We start from the raw sequence: 16,214 nt of genomic DNA, 5'->3' as shown, positions 1-16,214 counted from the left end.
CGTGCCCTTTTATTTTATCAGGCTTGTGTATTTATCTTGACAAGTTCCCTTTCAAAACCAGCCAGGATAGCCAATATCTGTGGGACATGTTCAGTGTATTGTATCGTTGATTAGCGGCTTTGATCAACAGGCCGACACGTGGATGCATCAACCGTGAATGACCCTGATAAATAACTGACAGGATTATGCAATCAATTACAGTTTTATGATACTTTAATTGGGAACAGTAGATGAAAATTTGTTGTTTTTAGCACGTCAGCGGTGAAGCTACATGTAGTCTTTCATGGAAGAGATGATTGAAAACGGTCAATTAAACGATAATTATTTTAAAAGGGTGTAATCATTTAAAATGTAGATTGATTGTCGCACATTTTCGATGCGCTCATTAGGCCTTAAGAAATTAAATATTGAATGTTTGCCCTTTGCCGATCGTCCGTACGAGGTTAACCAAATGGGACTGTTTCGTCTAGCATCAATACCCCTAACTAGAATGACTTGATACTAATGCAGATGTAACCTGTGACCATTCCTCATCTTCAGACATCACCTGACCTCAGTTTGACCTTGACCTTGACCTCGTTTTGGACTTAGGTTGCTTTGTATCGACAAGGATGCCACCAGGGGCATCAAGCATTTATTGAATGCAGCTACTTGTTATTAACATGATTGCAAGAATGTGAACATGTTTATTTACTGCAAATAGTAAATTGATAAATTCTATATAACATTGAAAATACTTTCCACAACCTGTTCTTCCACCGCAGCAAATGTATGACTATGACAGTTGTTAGAAATTACAGCTGTTTATCCCTCTGTTGATGTTTGGGTGTTGTCTAGCTGTCCGATATTAAAAATATTTATAATACAGAAGGTATTTTATTTACAATAACTGAACCTCATGTAATTATTGATTAGCACATGGTCTTTGCTCACCTTTAGTATTATTCCCCTTGACCCAGTAAAAGCAAGAGTTTTCCCCATGATTTGTTAAAAAAAAGTATTAAAAATGCATATGATTCAAAAAGTATTTTAACTAGAAGACCAAACCCGAGTCAAGACTATCTAGTAGAATAATCAGATTGTTCCAGTTTGTAGAAAAACAGTTTGCCCCTGTCAGTCTTGTCAGTCATCAGTCAGTCCGTAGATTACCCCTGTCAGTAGGTCAAAGGTTAAGTTCACAGGGGCCTGAACCTTGAAAACAATGCCCATCCAATAACATAAGAACCACTTGACCTAGAACCTTCAATTTTGAAAGCATGATTGACCATATGAAGTAGATGATGCAAATTTGTTTAGGGGTCAATAGGTCAAAGTTCAAGGTCATTGGACCTGAACATTGTAAAGAGTTTCCCCTCAATAACTTAAGAACTACTTGACCCAGAACCTTCAAACTTTATAGTATATTTGGGCTTATGAAGTAGATGACCCCTATTGTTTTTTTGGATCTGTAGGTCAAAGGTCATGGTCACAGAGACCTGAACATTGAAAATTATTTCTGCACAGTAAATTGAGAGCCTTTGAACTTGATAAATTAGAAGACCCCTATTAATTTTTAGTCACTAACTCCTCGAAGGTTAATGTTACAGGGGGATCAACATTGAAAACAATGTCCATTCAATAACTTGAGAACCACTTGACCCAGATTCTTCAAACTTGATAGCATGATTGGTCTTATGAAGTGGATGATCTCTAATGTTTTGGGGGAAAATAGGTCAAAGTCAAAGTGATCATGGGACTGAAAAGTGCAACAGGACATCATGTGGGGCATACGTGTTTTACTCTTGTTTCATTTTGAAATACTATCACAGAAATGTTTCATGAAGGACCTTCCATTAAGATTATTTGTATTATTCTGATTTGTTAAAAACATTGACTTAAGGGTTAAAAGTAGAAATATCTTCAAAGGACATTAGATTTGATTTTGAAACAATTTTTGGAGAACACTTCTCGAAGAATGAATAAAATTGTTTTATAATATACAATATTGTCAAAAAAAACTATGGCAGCAAGAGTTTTAACTAGAAAAATGTTCAAACATCAAACTGCTGGTCTGATTTTGAAATAATTTTAACAACAATGTTCTTTCAGTGACCCTGTACTAAGCATGTTCATATTATTTTGGTTTGTCAAAAACGTAGCCAGGAGAGGTCATGGTCACTTTTTATTATGTAAACGCCTGTGGCGGGCTCTCTTAGTCAAACAGTTTTCATCCGATCTTCACCAAACTTGGTGACAATGTTTGTGGGCATAATATCTCGGCCAAGTTAGATAACCAGCAAAATCGCTCCAGGCACTCTCGAGTTATGGCCCTTGAACTACTCGAAAATCTGCAGATTTAGCCTTGTTCGCTCTCAAAGTTGAACAGTTTTCATCCGATCTTCACCAAACTTGCTGACAATGATTGTGGGCTAAATATCTTGACCAAGTTCGATAACCAGCCGATTAGCCCCAGGCACTCTTGGATTATGGCCCTTGAATTAGAACAAATTCGATGACGGGCTTATTTTATGACAGTCTGCCACTCTTGTTCCTATATGTATATGCTCATGGACACTGAGAATATCTTTTTGTCAGAAAAAGCTGGCCTAATGTCAAATGAATTCATAGATACTTACCTTGTGTGAGCCCCTACCAAAACTGTTAAAGCTAGCTGTGATCTAAGGCCGTCATGGCTCTCTTGTTGTCTTTATCATTGATAGGATTATACATGTAATGTTTTCTGTTGTACTCAGTAATGAGTTTGAGTTAGCGAAATCTTGTGAGTTTATATTAAATTGTCTTTATGAAATATTACTCTGTGATGATATTTTTTACAGAACTTAAAGCACCAAAAGTCGCGTAGAGAACAATTTTCACAGGCTACTTCAATGTCACCGGCATCACCTCAGGGCTTTGGAAACCCAGGTAATTATCAAGAAATATCTGAGTCACATGTACTTATATTTCCATTCAACTTGCCTTTGATTTAGTAAGATTGTGCATAAAAGGCATTTAAGTTTTTATGGCATGTGTCTCAATAAGTATTTGACTGAACAAGAGGATTGTGATATAGCATATGAAGTTGTGCACCTAGTGTTCTGTTTAGGATTTCACTCAACTAGACCAGAGTTATGGTTATTGACTTTGTGAAAAATACACATAAAGTGCTTAAAAGTTTGCGTTGCATATATCTTGAAAAATATTTTACTTATAGTCATGAAACCATGTAAGAATAGTATTCAGCATGTGAATTTGTGCACTTGAGTTTTGTTTTGGATTTCACTTGGCAATACCAGAGTTATGGCTTTTGTCTTCATCAAAAACATGCATTTAGGGCATAAAAGTTTGTATCCCATGACATTGTATCTCAAAAAGTATTTGGCAAGGCCGCTTAGCTAAGTAGGGAGAGCGTTGTTCTACGGATCGCGGGGTCGTGAGTTCGATCCCCGGGCGGGGCTTATGTTCTCCGTGACGATTTGATAAAAGACATTGTGTCTGCAATCATTCATCCTCCACCTCTTATTCATGTGGGGAAGTTGGCATTTACTTGCGGAGAACAGGTTTGTACTGGTACAGAACCCAGGAACACTGGTTAGGTTAACTGCCTGCTGTTACATGACTGAAATACTGTTGAAAAACGGCGTTAAACCCAAAACAAAACAAAAAAAAAAGTATTTGACATAGAGTCATAACACAGAAGATTCTTATATTGCATGTGAAGTTGTGCACCTGGTGTTCTGTTTGCAATTTCACTCAGCTAGACCAGTCCTTGACTGAAAAGTACACATAAAGTGGTTAAATGTTGTGTTGCATATATCTTAAAAATATTACACCTAGAGTTGTGAAACCATGTACAGTGACAGGAGTGGGGGGCAACAGTGTCCTATGGACACACATCTAGTTTATCTCATGTTTCAAGAGGTAGGTTGTTCTTTGTCATTGACCATCTCACCTAGTCAGGTCAAATGACCAATAGTCACAGTTCAGTACTGAAGTAGACAGTATGATACTGTTGGTCCGAGAGCTCACGGACTTTTATTGCAACAATTGAGGCCAAAAGAAATTTATACATTTTTGGAAACACTATTTCATATCCTCCATGAAAACCCATTTCTTAAGTGTCAAAGCCGTGCCTATCTATATTTTGTTTACTTATGTTTGTGATGTGGGAGGTTAAACTCACTTGTAAAAATTTTGGGGGTAGGGTAAAGTTTAAGTTTACCAATTTTTTCACTGTTTAATTACAGTAGCTTTTTGATTGTCAGTAAATGTATATATGTCAACCAATGTCAGCAAAAAGAAATTCATCAAAAAGGAATGAAGGGCAAACTTGATATTTAAGGTCAAAGGTCAAATTTATGTACACATCACAAAAATTGGCATATTTGAAATATATTTTTATTCTTAAAAATTAGTTTGTTGTCATAAGTCACTCAGTTTAACTTATGTAATGTGTTTATATCAGCCAAAGTCAGAAATGCAAATCTTGTTGCTAAATGTCAAAGTCAGCCCTGATAATTGAAGGTCAAAGTTCATTTTTATGCAAAAATGTGAAAAATGTTACCTTTACTTTTTTAATCTGTTTAATATGTATTCGCATTATTAGTCACCAAAGTTAATTTGTTTTAATGTCTGTATGTCAGGCAAAGTCAGCAGTGCAGATGTAACCCCAAAACTGCCAAGGGTAAAGCTTATATCAAAGGTCAAAGGTCAAATTTGAGTGAAACTTTGCATGAATAGCTTCCTGTTTGAAATATAAATGCTATTCCTAATTATTATTAGTAATTGCTCGTGATTTATTTTAAATTATATATGTCCCACAATGTCAGTAATAAAGATATCATCTGAAATCAGAAAAGTTCAAATGTGATATAAAGGGTCAAAGGTCATTTTCATGTAAAAGGGAGAAAAAATGGCTCTTTAACTTTTCTTCTTGTTGATAATATTTTGTCGATATTAGTCAACGATATCAGTTCATTTAATGTATAAATGTTAGGCGATGTCTAGTATGCACATACAATTTCAAAACATTCAAGGTCAACCATAATATCAAAGGTCAAAGGTCAAAGAAGTGAGTAAAATGTTGCAAAGATATCACCTATTTGTAATAATTTTTATTGTTTAAAAGTATTTGTTTTGTCATTTTAGCAACTGATCGTTGTTTATTTTACTGTATATATGTCAGACGATGTCATAGAAGAGAAAATAAGTCAAGGTCAAACCTGGTATTGGAGGCCAGGGGTCACTTTTGTATAAAAAAATCACAACCTTTACCATACTTATTATTACTTTTATCAAAAATAGCTTGTTGTTATAATACACTGTTAGCAATTTACTTTAATGTATACATGTCAAGCAAGGCTAGCAATGTAGGTCTTATCCTTATAAGTAAAAGGCAAACCTATTATCAAAGGTCAAAGGTCAAATCTGTGTTAGAATTCACAAAATAACAAGAATTTTGCAATGATTTTTGGTTGCGGGTTTATCCCGCTACCAAAGTTAAAGTGTATTTCTGACTATCATAACATCTTTATTTTATTCCGAATCACATCCAAAAGATGTTCATGTGCTACACAAAATAGTCCCATTCATGCACAGTGCGGATGAATTATCAATGAACAAGCAATTCTTATTCAACCTGTATCCACTCACACTAACCATTTAGATTATATAAGATCTATCAATGATAAGGTATTCCAGCCCATGGTTACATCACAAGCTGAGTCAGGCAGAGTTCATCTTAGATATGAGGCACATTAAATTTGTATTTGTTTCTCATTCATGTATATTCATACACTGGCATTTTAAACAGAAAATAAATCTACCAAAAACCCGCAACCATCAGACATTTCAAGGCTTCGATTCTTTATTGTGTAGGTTATTTCTGTCACTACTAGTAAAACTGATCAGTATTCATTATCAAATATATACAACTGTCAATATCACTGTTGAAATAATAATGAAAAGTAAGTCAAGGTCAAACCTGACATTAAAGGTCAAAGGTCATTTTCATGTAAAAATTCAAAATCCAGCATTTTTATTTCTCCTTCGTTACAAATTATATTGTCATTTTGTTCATTGAAAGCAATTTTGTCTTATGTTTATTTGTAAATCAATGTCAGCAATGCAGATCTAATTTCAAAAACAGTGATTGTTAAAGCTTATATCAAAGGAAAAAGGTGAAATTTGCGTGAAAGATCGCAAAAAGTAGCATTTTTGCAATACTTTTCATTGTTTAAAAGTATTTTGTCATTATTAATATTAATATTTCATGGTTATTCCTTGAAGTCTCATACATGTATATACATTATCTATATATTATGGGTCAATGTCTACAATGGAGATATCATAAGACATGGGTCTAGATCAGCCCTGAAGTTAAAGTTTAAAATTCATTTTCGAGTAATAAATACAAAAGATAGCATTGTTATTTTATTTATTTGTTCAAACATATCTTGTTAAGGCTTGATGTTAATTCATTTTAAAGTTAGCCTTTACTTCCTTACTGCCTTCCATCTTCTTATGGCCGTTTTATATTTTATGATGAGATGCGGCAATGAACTGCATCGTATTCTGCAGGTCGCTGATATTTCTTCACGGCTTGGTCTCAAATGGGATGTCTGTTGGCCAAACTTTCTGGCATGCTTCTTCCAGATAGGAACAACTCTGCAGAATGTGAAACGGTGTTTGTTCCTCTGATCCGCACTGACATTTAGCTTTCTCTAACTGGCTGTTTAGCTTGTGTAGACAGTCATGATTTGGCGGGTAATCTCCATTTATGTTCTTCAAGTCTGACGCAAAGCTGTTCTTCCACAGAGTCTGAGCTTCTCTGTATGAAGTTGGAGGTTTGGGCTGTATTTATCTGGTTGCTGTCTTTGCAAGTTTGTGCTCAGCTTCATTTCCAGCTATGCCCCCATGTGCAGCAATCTATCGAAATGCTACATTGTTGTTCTCAGGCAGGAGACTGATGTTTTTCAATAGCTGTCTGATTAAGTTGTCTGATGGATCTACTGAGAGAGCCTGAAGAGCTGACTTGGGGTCTGTTAGCAATATATTGTCCCTTTTCTCCTCGCTCATACTGTTCCAGTGTCGCTGATTTGAGGGCTTGCATCAGGATCTGTAGTTGGAGCATCTCTTGCCGACTGTATGAGAGAGAATGAAGGAGGAGCTGTCTGAAAATTTGATGTAGGCACCACCCCAAGCTTTCTGAACTGCTTTTTCCACTGATCCATTGGTATATTCTTGGATGCAAGAGTGTGCTGGATAGCGGTTATTGATCATTTCTAGCGTAAGAGATTGTTGGTAAGCCTGATTTTGCTTTCCCTTTTCTTCTACACCTGGCACCTCAAATGTGATCTTGGGAGCACATTGTCTGTGAAACCATTCATTGGGCTCGAGCGGCTCTGCCTCTGTGTCCAGTGCTCCTGCTTTCTATTTTTCAGTTTTTGACGATGTGGATAAGACTCTGTCTTTTCAGTTTGTTCTTGGTTCTGCTCTCGAATTTTGAGTGGAGTGGGTGGGATGGTAGCCTCTTTGCCTTCTCTGCACGGTTAAAAGCTTTGTACTCTCGTCTTGTCTCTAATTGTTCAGGGTTGCCTGTCTTTTCGATTCATTCTATTTGACTTGTTTTCATTGCCCCTCAGACCTGAAATTTAACCTTATCTTTACTGGTTTTGGAAGCAGGTACCAATGAGGTTAATGCGTACTCTGCTATGTATCGTACGTTGCCTGTGTAGACTTGCAGAGGATCTTTGCATTCACTCCCCAACCTGTTCAGGCCAGTTTTTTTTCATAGTGGCGAGTTTTTTTAAGGCCATCTTCTTTGATCTTTAAGGTCAGATTTGACCTTGACTAAGTTTTCATTATTATTTCAAGAATGATATCATCTGTTATAAATACATTAAAATGAATAATAATTAGTTAATAGTTTTTAAATACCCTAAAAAATAACGAAAAATCATTGCAAAAATACTGTTTTATATTTTTGGCTAATTTTCGCACAAATTTGACATTTGACCTTTGGAAATAGGTTTTACTTTGCCTTATTTGGATAAGACCTACATTCCTGACCTTGCTTGACATGTATACATTAAAATAAATTGCCAACAGAAAATTCTAACAAGAGCTATTATTTTTTAACAAAGTAATGAGCAAGTATGCTACAAATTGATCTTTTACATAAAAATGACCCCTGACCTTTAATACCAGGTTCGACCTTGACTTATATTCTCTTCCATGACATCGTCTGACATATATACAGTAAAACGAAAAACGATCAGTTACTAAAATGACAAAACAAATACTTTTAAACCATAAAAAACTATTACAAACAGGTGATATTATTGCAACATTTTATTCACTTTTTTGACCTTTGACCTTTGAAATTATGGTTGATCTTGAATGTTTTGAAATTGTATGTGCATACTAGACATCGCCTAACATTTATACATTAAATGAACTGATATCGTTGACTAATATCGACAAAATATTATCAACAAGAAGAAAAGTTAAAGAGCCATTTTTTTCTTCCTTTTACATGAAAATGACCTTTGACCCTTTATATCACATTTGAACTTTTCTGATTTCAGATGATATCTTTATTACTGACATTGTGGGACATATATACATTAAAATAAATCACGAGCAATTACGAATAATGATTAGGAATAGCATTTATATTTCAAACAGGAAGCTATTCATGCAAAGTTTCACTCAAATTTGACCTTTGACCTTTGATATAAGCTTTACCCTTGGCAGTTTTGGGGTTACATCTGCACTGCTGACTTTGCCTGACATACAGACATTGAAGCAAATTAACTTCGGTGACTAATAATGCGAATACATATTGAACAGGTTAAAAAAGTAAAGGTAACATTTTTCACATTTTTGCATGAAAATGAACTTTGACCTTCAATTATCAGGGTTGACTTTGACGTTTAGCAACAAGATTTGCATTTCTGACTTTGGCTGATATAAACACATTACATAAGTAAAACTGAGTGACTTATGATAACAAACTAATTTTTAAGAATAAAAATAAATTTAAAATATGCCAATTTTTGTGATTTGTACATAAATTTGACCTTTGACCTTAAATATCAAGTTTGCCCTTCATTCCTGTTTGATGAATTTCTTTTTGCTGACATTGGTTGACATATATACATTTACTGACAATCAAATAGCTACTGTAATTAAACAGTGAAAACATTGGTAAACTTAAACTTTACCCTACCCCCTAAATTTTTACAAGTGAGTTTAACCTCCCATATCACAAACATAAGTGAACAAAATATAGATAGGCACGGCTTTGACACTTAAGAAATGGGTTTTCATGGAGGATATGAAATAGTGTTTCCAAAAATGTATAAACTTCTTTTGGCCTCAATTGTTGCAATAAAAGTCCGTGAGCTCTCGGACCATGTCCAAAATTACACAAAATAAATACTCTTGACAAACAATCACATACATTATGAACCATCCAGGGCATGGAAACAAACTGGTTGAATTTTTTCTTGTCTTACTTAACATAACTCATGTATATGTTATATTTACAGGCCAGTCTGTATTGTTACAAGATGAAGCCAAGTACAATGGTCAGGCTGGTGGTGATTTTGCAATAAATATGGACCTTGATAAGTCCCGGTACCAGCAGCAGTTGCAACTAATTGATGAGCAGGTGATCTTATAATTCTTGTCTTCATGAAATACTTTGTTTTTAAATAATGAAAAAATGCTTTCGAGTTACCTCACTTAGGTATAGTAATAGATAAAATAAATAAATGAAATAAAATTAAAATAAATATGAAATAAATAGAAATATAATTTGAGTTTAGCAAAGTCTTTATACTTTATGTGCATGTAGTTTCTTGGACTGTTTTTTCTGATATAGTTTAATTCCATCAAGTACCCCTTCCATACTTGACCTTTAACCCCTCTGAGTAGTAGGGTCTTTTTATATCTTGGTGTATCTTCCTTTTAAAGAAGTGTATTATTGAGACATAAATTCATTTTACTGTCAAATTGCCGAATAGTGGTTTGCACTGTCTTACGGTTAGCTCTTGTTTATAGAATGTCATACATTCTTCTGAACTTATCAAGTAGTAAAACCCAAAACATATACATCATGGAATTTGATCTGAAAAGTTGGGGAATTTTATTTTTCTGCTTTTTGGGAACCCTGATAAGGTTATACTGCAGCTGAGATGATTATAGTCATCTTCCAGTAGGGGACTTTGTACTGCATGGCAATATTTCAATGACGTGTTTTACACAGGAAACAACAGATCCTTGTGTTAAAAAACTAATATTCCGCTGCTGAAAAAACTTTTGAAGATAGTCCAGTAAATGAATAATAATTGCTGTAGAAAAAATCTTCCGGGGCCTCTGTGGACGAGTGGTTAAGGTCGCTGACTTCAAATCACTTGCCCCTCAGTGATGTGGGTTCGAGCCTCACTCGGGGCATTGAATTCTTCATGTGAGGAAGCCATCCAGCTGGCTTACGGAAGGTTGGTGGTTCTACCCAGGTGCCCGCTCGTGATGAAATAATGCACGGATCCTCCACCATTAAAGCTGGAAAGTCGCCATATCACCTATCACGTGTCGGTGCGACGTTAAATCCAACCAAAAAAAAAAGATCTTCCAGGAACAAATTCCTTTAGATCTAAAGCTGAATGGTTTTTAGCTCGACTATTCGAAGAATAAGTAGAGCTATCCTACTCACCACGGCGTCGGCGTCACACCTTGGGTTAAGTTTTTCGTACCAGTCCACATTGTGACAAAGTCTTTTGAGATAAAGCTTTGAAACTTTCAACACTTGTTTACCATCATCATGGCCAGTTATTGGCAAGAGCACATAACTCCATCAAGGATTTTGGCTGAATTATGGCCCCTTTTGACTTAGAAATCATGGTTAAGTTTTTCGTACCAGTTCATATTTTGACAAAGTCTTTTGAGATAAAGCTTTGAAACTTTCAACACTTGTTTACCATCACCATGTCCAGTTATAGGCAAGAGCACATAACTCCATCAAGGATTTTGGCTGAATTATGGCCCTTTTTGACTTAGAAATCTGGGTTAATATTTCGTACCAGTCCACATTTTGACAAAGTCTTTTGAGATAAAGCTTTGAAACTTTCAACACTTGTTTACCATCACCATGTCCAGTTATAGGCAAGAGCACATAACTCCATCAAGGATTTTGGCTGAATTATGGCCCCTTTTGACTTAGAAATCATGGTTAAGTTTTTCGTACCAGTTCATATTTTGACAAAAGTCTTTTGAGATAAAGCTTTGAAACTTTCAACACTTGTTTACCATCACCATGTCCAGTTATAGGCAAGAGCACATAACTCCATCAAGGATTTTGGCTGAATTATGGCCCTTTTTGACTTAGAAATCATGGTTAAGTTTTTCGTACCAGTTCATATTTTGACAAAGTCTTTTGAGATAAAGCTTTGAAACTTTCAACACTTGTTTGCCATCACCATGTCCAGTTATAGGCAAGAGCACATAACTCCATCAAGGATTTTAGCTGAATTATGGCCCTTTTTGACTTAGAAATCTGGGTTAATATTTCGTACCAGTTCATATTTTGACAAAGTCTTTTGAGATAAAGCTTTGAAACTTTCAACACCTGTTTACCATCACCATGTCTAGTTATAGGCAAGAGTACATAACTCCATCAAGGATTTTGGCTAAATTATGGCCCCTTTTGACTTAGAAATCTTGGTTAAGTTTTTCGTACCAGTTCATATTTTTTGTAGTGTTTGACATATGGCTTTGAAACTTTTATCACTTATTTAGTATAATAGCCTCTATCTGTAGGAAAGAGAACATAACTCTGTCATCTATTTTGGCTGAATTATGGCCCTTTTTGGACTTTGAAATTGGTTCTGTTTTCATACAAGTCCATGTTTTGTCAAAACTATTTGACATATGGCTTTTAAACTTTGAACACTTGTTTATCATTATGATTTCCATCTGTAGGCAAGAGTACATAACTATTTTGACTGAATTATGTCCCTTTTTGGACTTTGAAATTGGCTCATATATTGCCATTTAGTGCAAGACTTATCGAAATCAAAGTAATACAGGAACATTGTTTGTCTAATCTATTTATTTCTTTTGTCTGAATATCTGTGGAAATATTTTGACCCCATTCTTCAATCAATTCTTCGAATAGTCGAGCGCACTGTCATCAGACAGCTCTTGTTAGATCACTTTTGTATAGAACTCTATCACCACTTTTCTTTTTCCCATCTGTGTCTTATATGCCAGCTTGATGATGAAAAGAATCATTGGTTATTTACAGGACTCATATATTAGTGAGAGAGCAAACACAATGCAAAATATAGAATCAACCATTGTAGAACTGGGCCAGATATTTACACAACTTGCTCATATGGTGAAAGAGCAGGAAGAATCTGTACAAAGGTGAGGATTGTTAGCTCACCTGAGCACAAAGTGCTTGAGGTTAGCTATTGTGATCGCTCACCGTCCGGCGTCTGTCTGCCCGTCTTCCGTCCATCCACACTTCCCTTTAAACAACATCTTCACTGAAACCGTTTGGTGGAAGGTGATGAAATTTGGCCTGGATGTTCCTTGTTTGGTCCCCTTCCAAAGTTGTTCAAAGAATTGAATTACAGACAGAACTCTGGTTGCCATGGCAACCGAAATGAAAACCTTAAAAAATCTTCTTGTCCAAAACCGCAAGACTTAGAGCCTCAATATTTGGCATGTGACATCATTTAATGATCTATGAAGATTGTTCAGATTATGCCCTTGGGTTGAAAAGAAGCCCCACCCAGGGGGTCCCAAGTTTTACATGGACTTATTTAGGAAAAAACTTTAAAAATCTTCCTGTCTGAAATCACAAGACCTAGGCCTTTGATATTTGGTGTGTAGCATTGCCTTGTGGTCCTCTACAAAGATTGTTCAAATTATGCCCCTGGGGTGAAAAGAGGCCCTGTCCTGGGGGTCCCAAGTTTTACATAGACTTATATAGGAATTTTTTATACCCTGAAGGGACGTATTATGTTATACCCCCGGTGTCCGTCCGTCCGTTAGCAATTTCATGTCAGCTCAGTAACTCTTGAACCCCTTGAAGGTTTTCACAGAAGCTTGACACAAATGTTCACCACACCGAGATGACGTGCAGAGCGCATGTTTTGGATGTCTCGCTTCAAGGTCAAGGTCACACTTAGGGGTCAAAGGTAATATATGACTTTGCTTTGTGTATACTGCTCTGCATTGCAGAGCTCTTGTTTTTATTTGGCAGATACTTTTTTTTGTTCATTTACAATAAAAAAATTTTGAGTTACTTCCCTTTTATGTTACTATAAATAGCTTATTTTGAAACTTTTTTATTATTGGCCATAGGGAAAAACCGAGACCACTTTTCTGTGGTATAACATGGATGGTACCTCCAATTTTTAGGTGTATTTTGACATACCTGTACCTGGTAAGGATTTTTTTTTTACTTAGAATTTTTTATGAATTTCTTTCCTTTGTTTTCCTGTCCTTTGGGCTTCAGCTGTCTAGTTCTTTAAATTTTGCTCTGATGTAACCCTTCGGGCATATATTGCCCTGCTTGGCAGAGCTCTTGTGAAGTTTATGATAGTTTTGTTAATATCAATAACAGAAGTTTTAATTTTTAATATCAAGTTGTGATCCACCAAGAATAACAACTCTTGCCTTGGGCTAGTACTTGTAAGTAGAGATCTATTAGTTTTTAGTTTACTTTCCTTGGAATTACACAATTGTGTGAAAAATGAAAACTGTTTTAGACACAATATCATACTTTTTTTGCACAACAAAATCATTTAGGATTTATTCATTTGTGTTTGATTTACCCCTCAAGACATGGTTCCTATGATTCTGTCAACTTACATATGGTAAAAAATTAACTTTTAACAAGCCAATGATAAAATGAAGTACCAGTAGGTAAATATTAGTGCAGATAATACAGTTTTGCTTGCATCAAAATGTCACAATAGAACCACTTTTGTAATACAGAACACCTGGTAGGATTAGTAAAGGTGCAATTATATTGATCTCTATTTCCTATGCCTACACCTCTTAAAACTGAATTTCAGTGATCATGAACGTGAATTACTGACCGACTTTCTAAATATTTTAGCATCAGTTTGACATTTGAAACATGTAGCTCATATTACTAAGGTGAGCGATCCAGGGTCATCTTGACCCTCTTGTTATTCTTTTTCTATAGCCTTTCTTAGGTTGTTTACACACAAAGAGTTTAATGAGAGCTAATAGTTTAGTTTGATGCTTAGGTATCCATTGAGTCTTTGTTCAATATTTTTGCCCCCTTCATGGAAGCAGGGGACATATAGAAGCAGGGGACATATTGCTCTGTATATGTAGATCATGTCAGTCTGTTGGTAGAGTGAAACGGTTTCTCAATAACTTGAGAACCACTTGACCAAGATTTTCAAATTTGGTAGCATGATTGGGCTCATGAAGTAGGTGACCCCTATTGTTGTAGGGGTCAGTTGGTGAAAGGTCAAGGTCACAGGGACCTGAACTTGAAAACGGTTTCTGCTCAATAACTTGAGAACCATGTGACCTAGTATTTTCAAACTTGATAGCATGATTGGGCTTATGAAGTAGATAACCCCTATTGTTTTTGGGTCAAGTAGGTCAAGTTCAAGGTCACAGAGGCCTGAACCTTGAAAACGGTTTCTGCTCAGTAACTTGAGAGCTACTTTCAAACATGATAGCATGATTAAGCTTGTGAATTAGATGACCCCTTTTGTTTTTGGGATTAATAGGCCAAGGGTCAAGGTCAGAGAGACCTGAACATTGAAAACTATATCTGTATGGTAACTTGACCTTGAAGCACTTGACAAAACATTCAAACTTGGTAGCATGATTTGGTTATGAAGTTGATGACTCCTATTCATATGGGGGTCAATAGGCCAAATGTCAATTAAAATGAATAACTAGACAAGGCTTGGATTTACATTGGTCAAACTTAAAAGAATGATTGCATATGGTCAAATGTTGACCCCCCACCCTTTTTCTGAGGTAGTAAGTCAAAGGACAACATCACAGTGGCCTGCAGATTGAAAATGGTTCCCTTTCAGAAATTCCAAGGATGGTTGCCTGTGGTCAGTAGATGATCTGGGGTTTTTTAGGTCAGTAGGTCAAAGGTCAAGATCAGATTGACCCAGTAATTGGTAGCGTTTTTTGCTTACAGCAGTACAACCTGTATTGAGAGACTGACAGAGGGATGGGAAAAAAGTGGACATAACAATTATGGTAGTGAGGGTTTCTCAGATTCTGAGTTAAAATGATGAGGTTGAATGAGACAGTTTCTGTTTGGGAAAGAAATGGCCAGTGTTGTAAATGTGGCCTTGAAAGTCAAATATAGTAAAAATGATGAATATATCAGGATTGGTTTCTTAGTACCAGTTGATATAATTTGTAAAAGTATATTTATGTTTTTGTTTATCATTTTCAGGATAGATTCCAATGTTGAAGATGCACAACTTAATGTAGAAGCTGCTCATGGTGAACTGTTAAAATACTTCCAGTCAGTGACAAATAATCGATGGCTAATGATTAAAATATTTGCTGTGTTGATTATATTCTTCATAATTTTTATAGTGTTTATGGCCTAAATAATGGCAAAAAAATCAGTGCATCAATTTGTCAGATGTGTGCCTTGAGAAATTGTTTAAAAGTGTAGAAACTTCTATGGAAAAAAAGCTTACAATGATGCAACAGTGATCTTTAATCGGTTTAGAATATGTTGTTAACAATGTTTGTTTTGAACATAGGAGTTATACTACTATTAGCAAACATACACATTACAAATATTAAAATTTATTGGTGACGTTCATGGAAAAGATATGAGACAAAATTTCAACTCTGTTAAAAGAAAGAGGAAATAAAGGCTTTTATTTTTATGCATTTGTCATAATGTTCTATTATTTGACAAGTGATGGATTTAGTGTAAGTATTCAGCTGTTTAACAGTGGTTAGTTGGTAATATTTCATGAGAAATGTAAGGTTGATATAATTTTCACTTAACAATGTGACATTTCCATGAATACCTTGTTTGTTTGTTTTTGTTTTTCAGTAATATGCTGTAATGTAATTGTTGTGCCCTTGTCCATACATATATACATATGTCCATCTGTCTGTCTATCCGAATTTGTGTTGTGCATATCTCTAAAAGTATTTGACCTGAAGTCATCAAGTCATTTAGTTAT

At 35.5% G+C, this 16,214-nt stretch overlaps 1 protein-coding gene across 1 annotated transcript in view; it reads left to right on the top strand.

The window, feature by feature from the left end:
- Positions 1 to 15,908, top strand: part of LOC123536209 (syntaxin-5-like) — a 29,988-nt gene extending 14,080 nt beyond the window's left edge. The window contains exons 6-9 of the mRNA XM_045319186.2: positions 2,817 to 2,904; positions 9,534 to 9,655; positions 12,290 to 12,411; positions 15,461 to 15,908. Of these exons, the coding sequence (XP_045175121.1) occupies positions 2,817 to 2,904; positions 9,534 to 9,655; positions 12,290 to 12,411; positions 15,461 to 15,620 (492 nt within the window). The 3' untranslated portion in view covers positions 15,621 to 15,908. The remainder of the gene's footprint in view (positions 1 to 2,816; positions 2,905 to 9,533; positions 9,656 to 12,289; positions 12,412 to 15,460) is intronic.
- Positions 15,909 to 16,214: the final 306 nt, after the last annotated feature.

The sequence above is a fragment of the Mercenaria mercenaria genome, chromosome 1, assembly GCF_021730395.1.
Source record: "Mercenaria mercenaria strain notata chromosome 1, MADL_Memer_1, whole genome shotgun sequence".
Classification (NCBI taxonomy): domain Eukaryota; kingdom Metazoa; phylum Mollusca; class Bivalvia; order Venerida; family Veneridae; genus Mercenaria; species Mercenaria mercenaria.
Note: the sequence above shows the minus strand (reverse complement) of the source record. Positions and strands in the feature narration are given on the sequence as shown.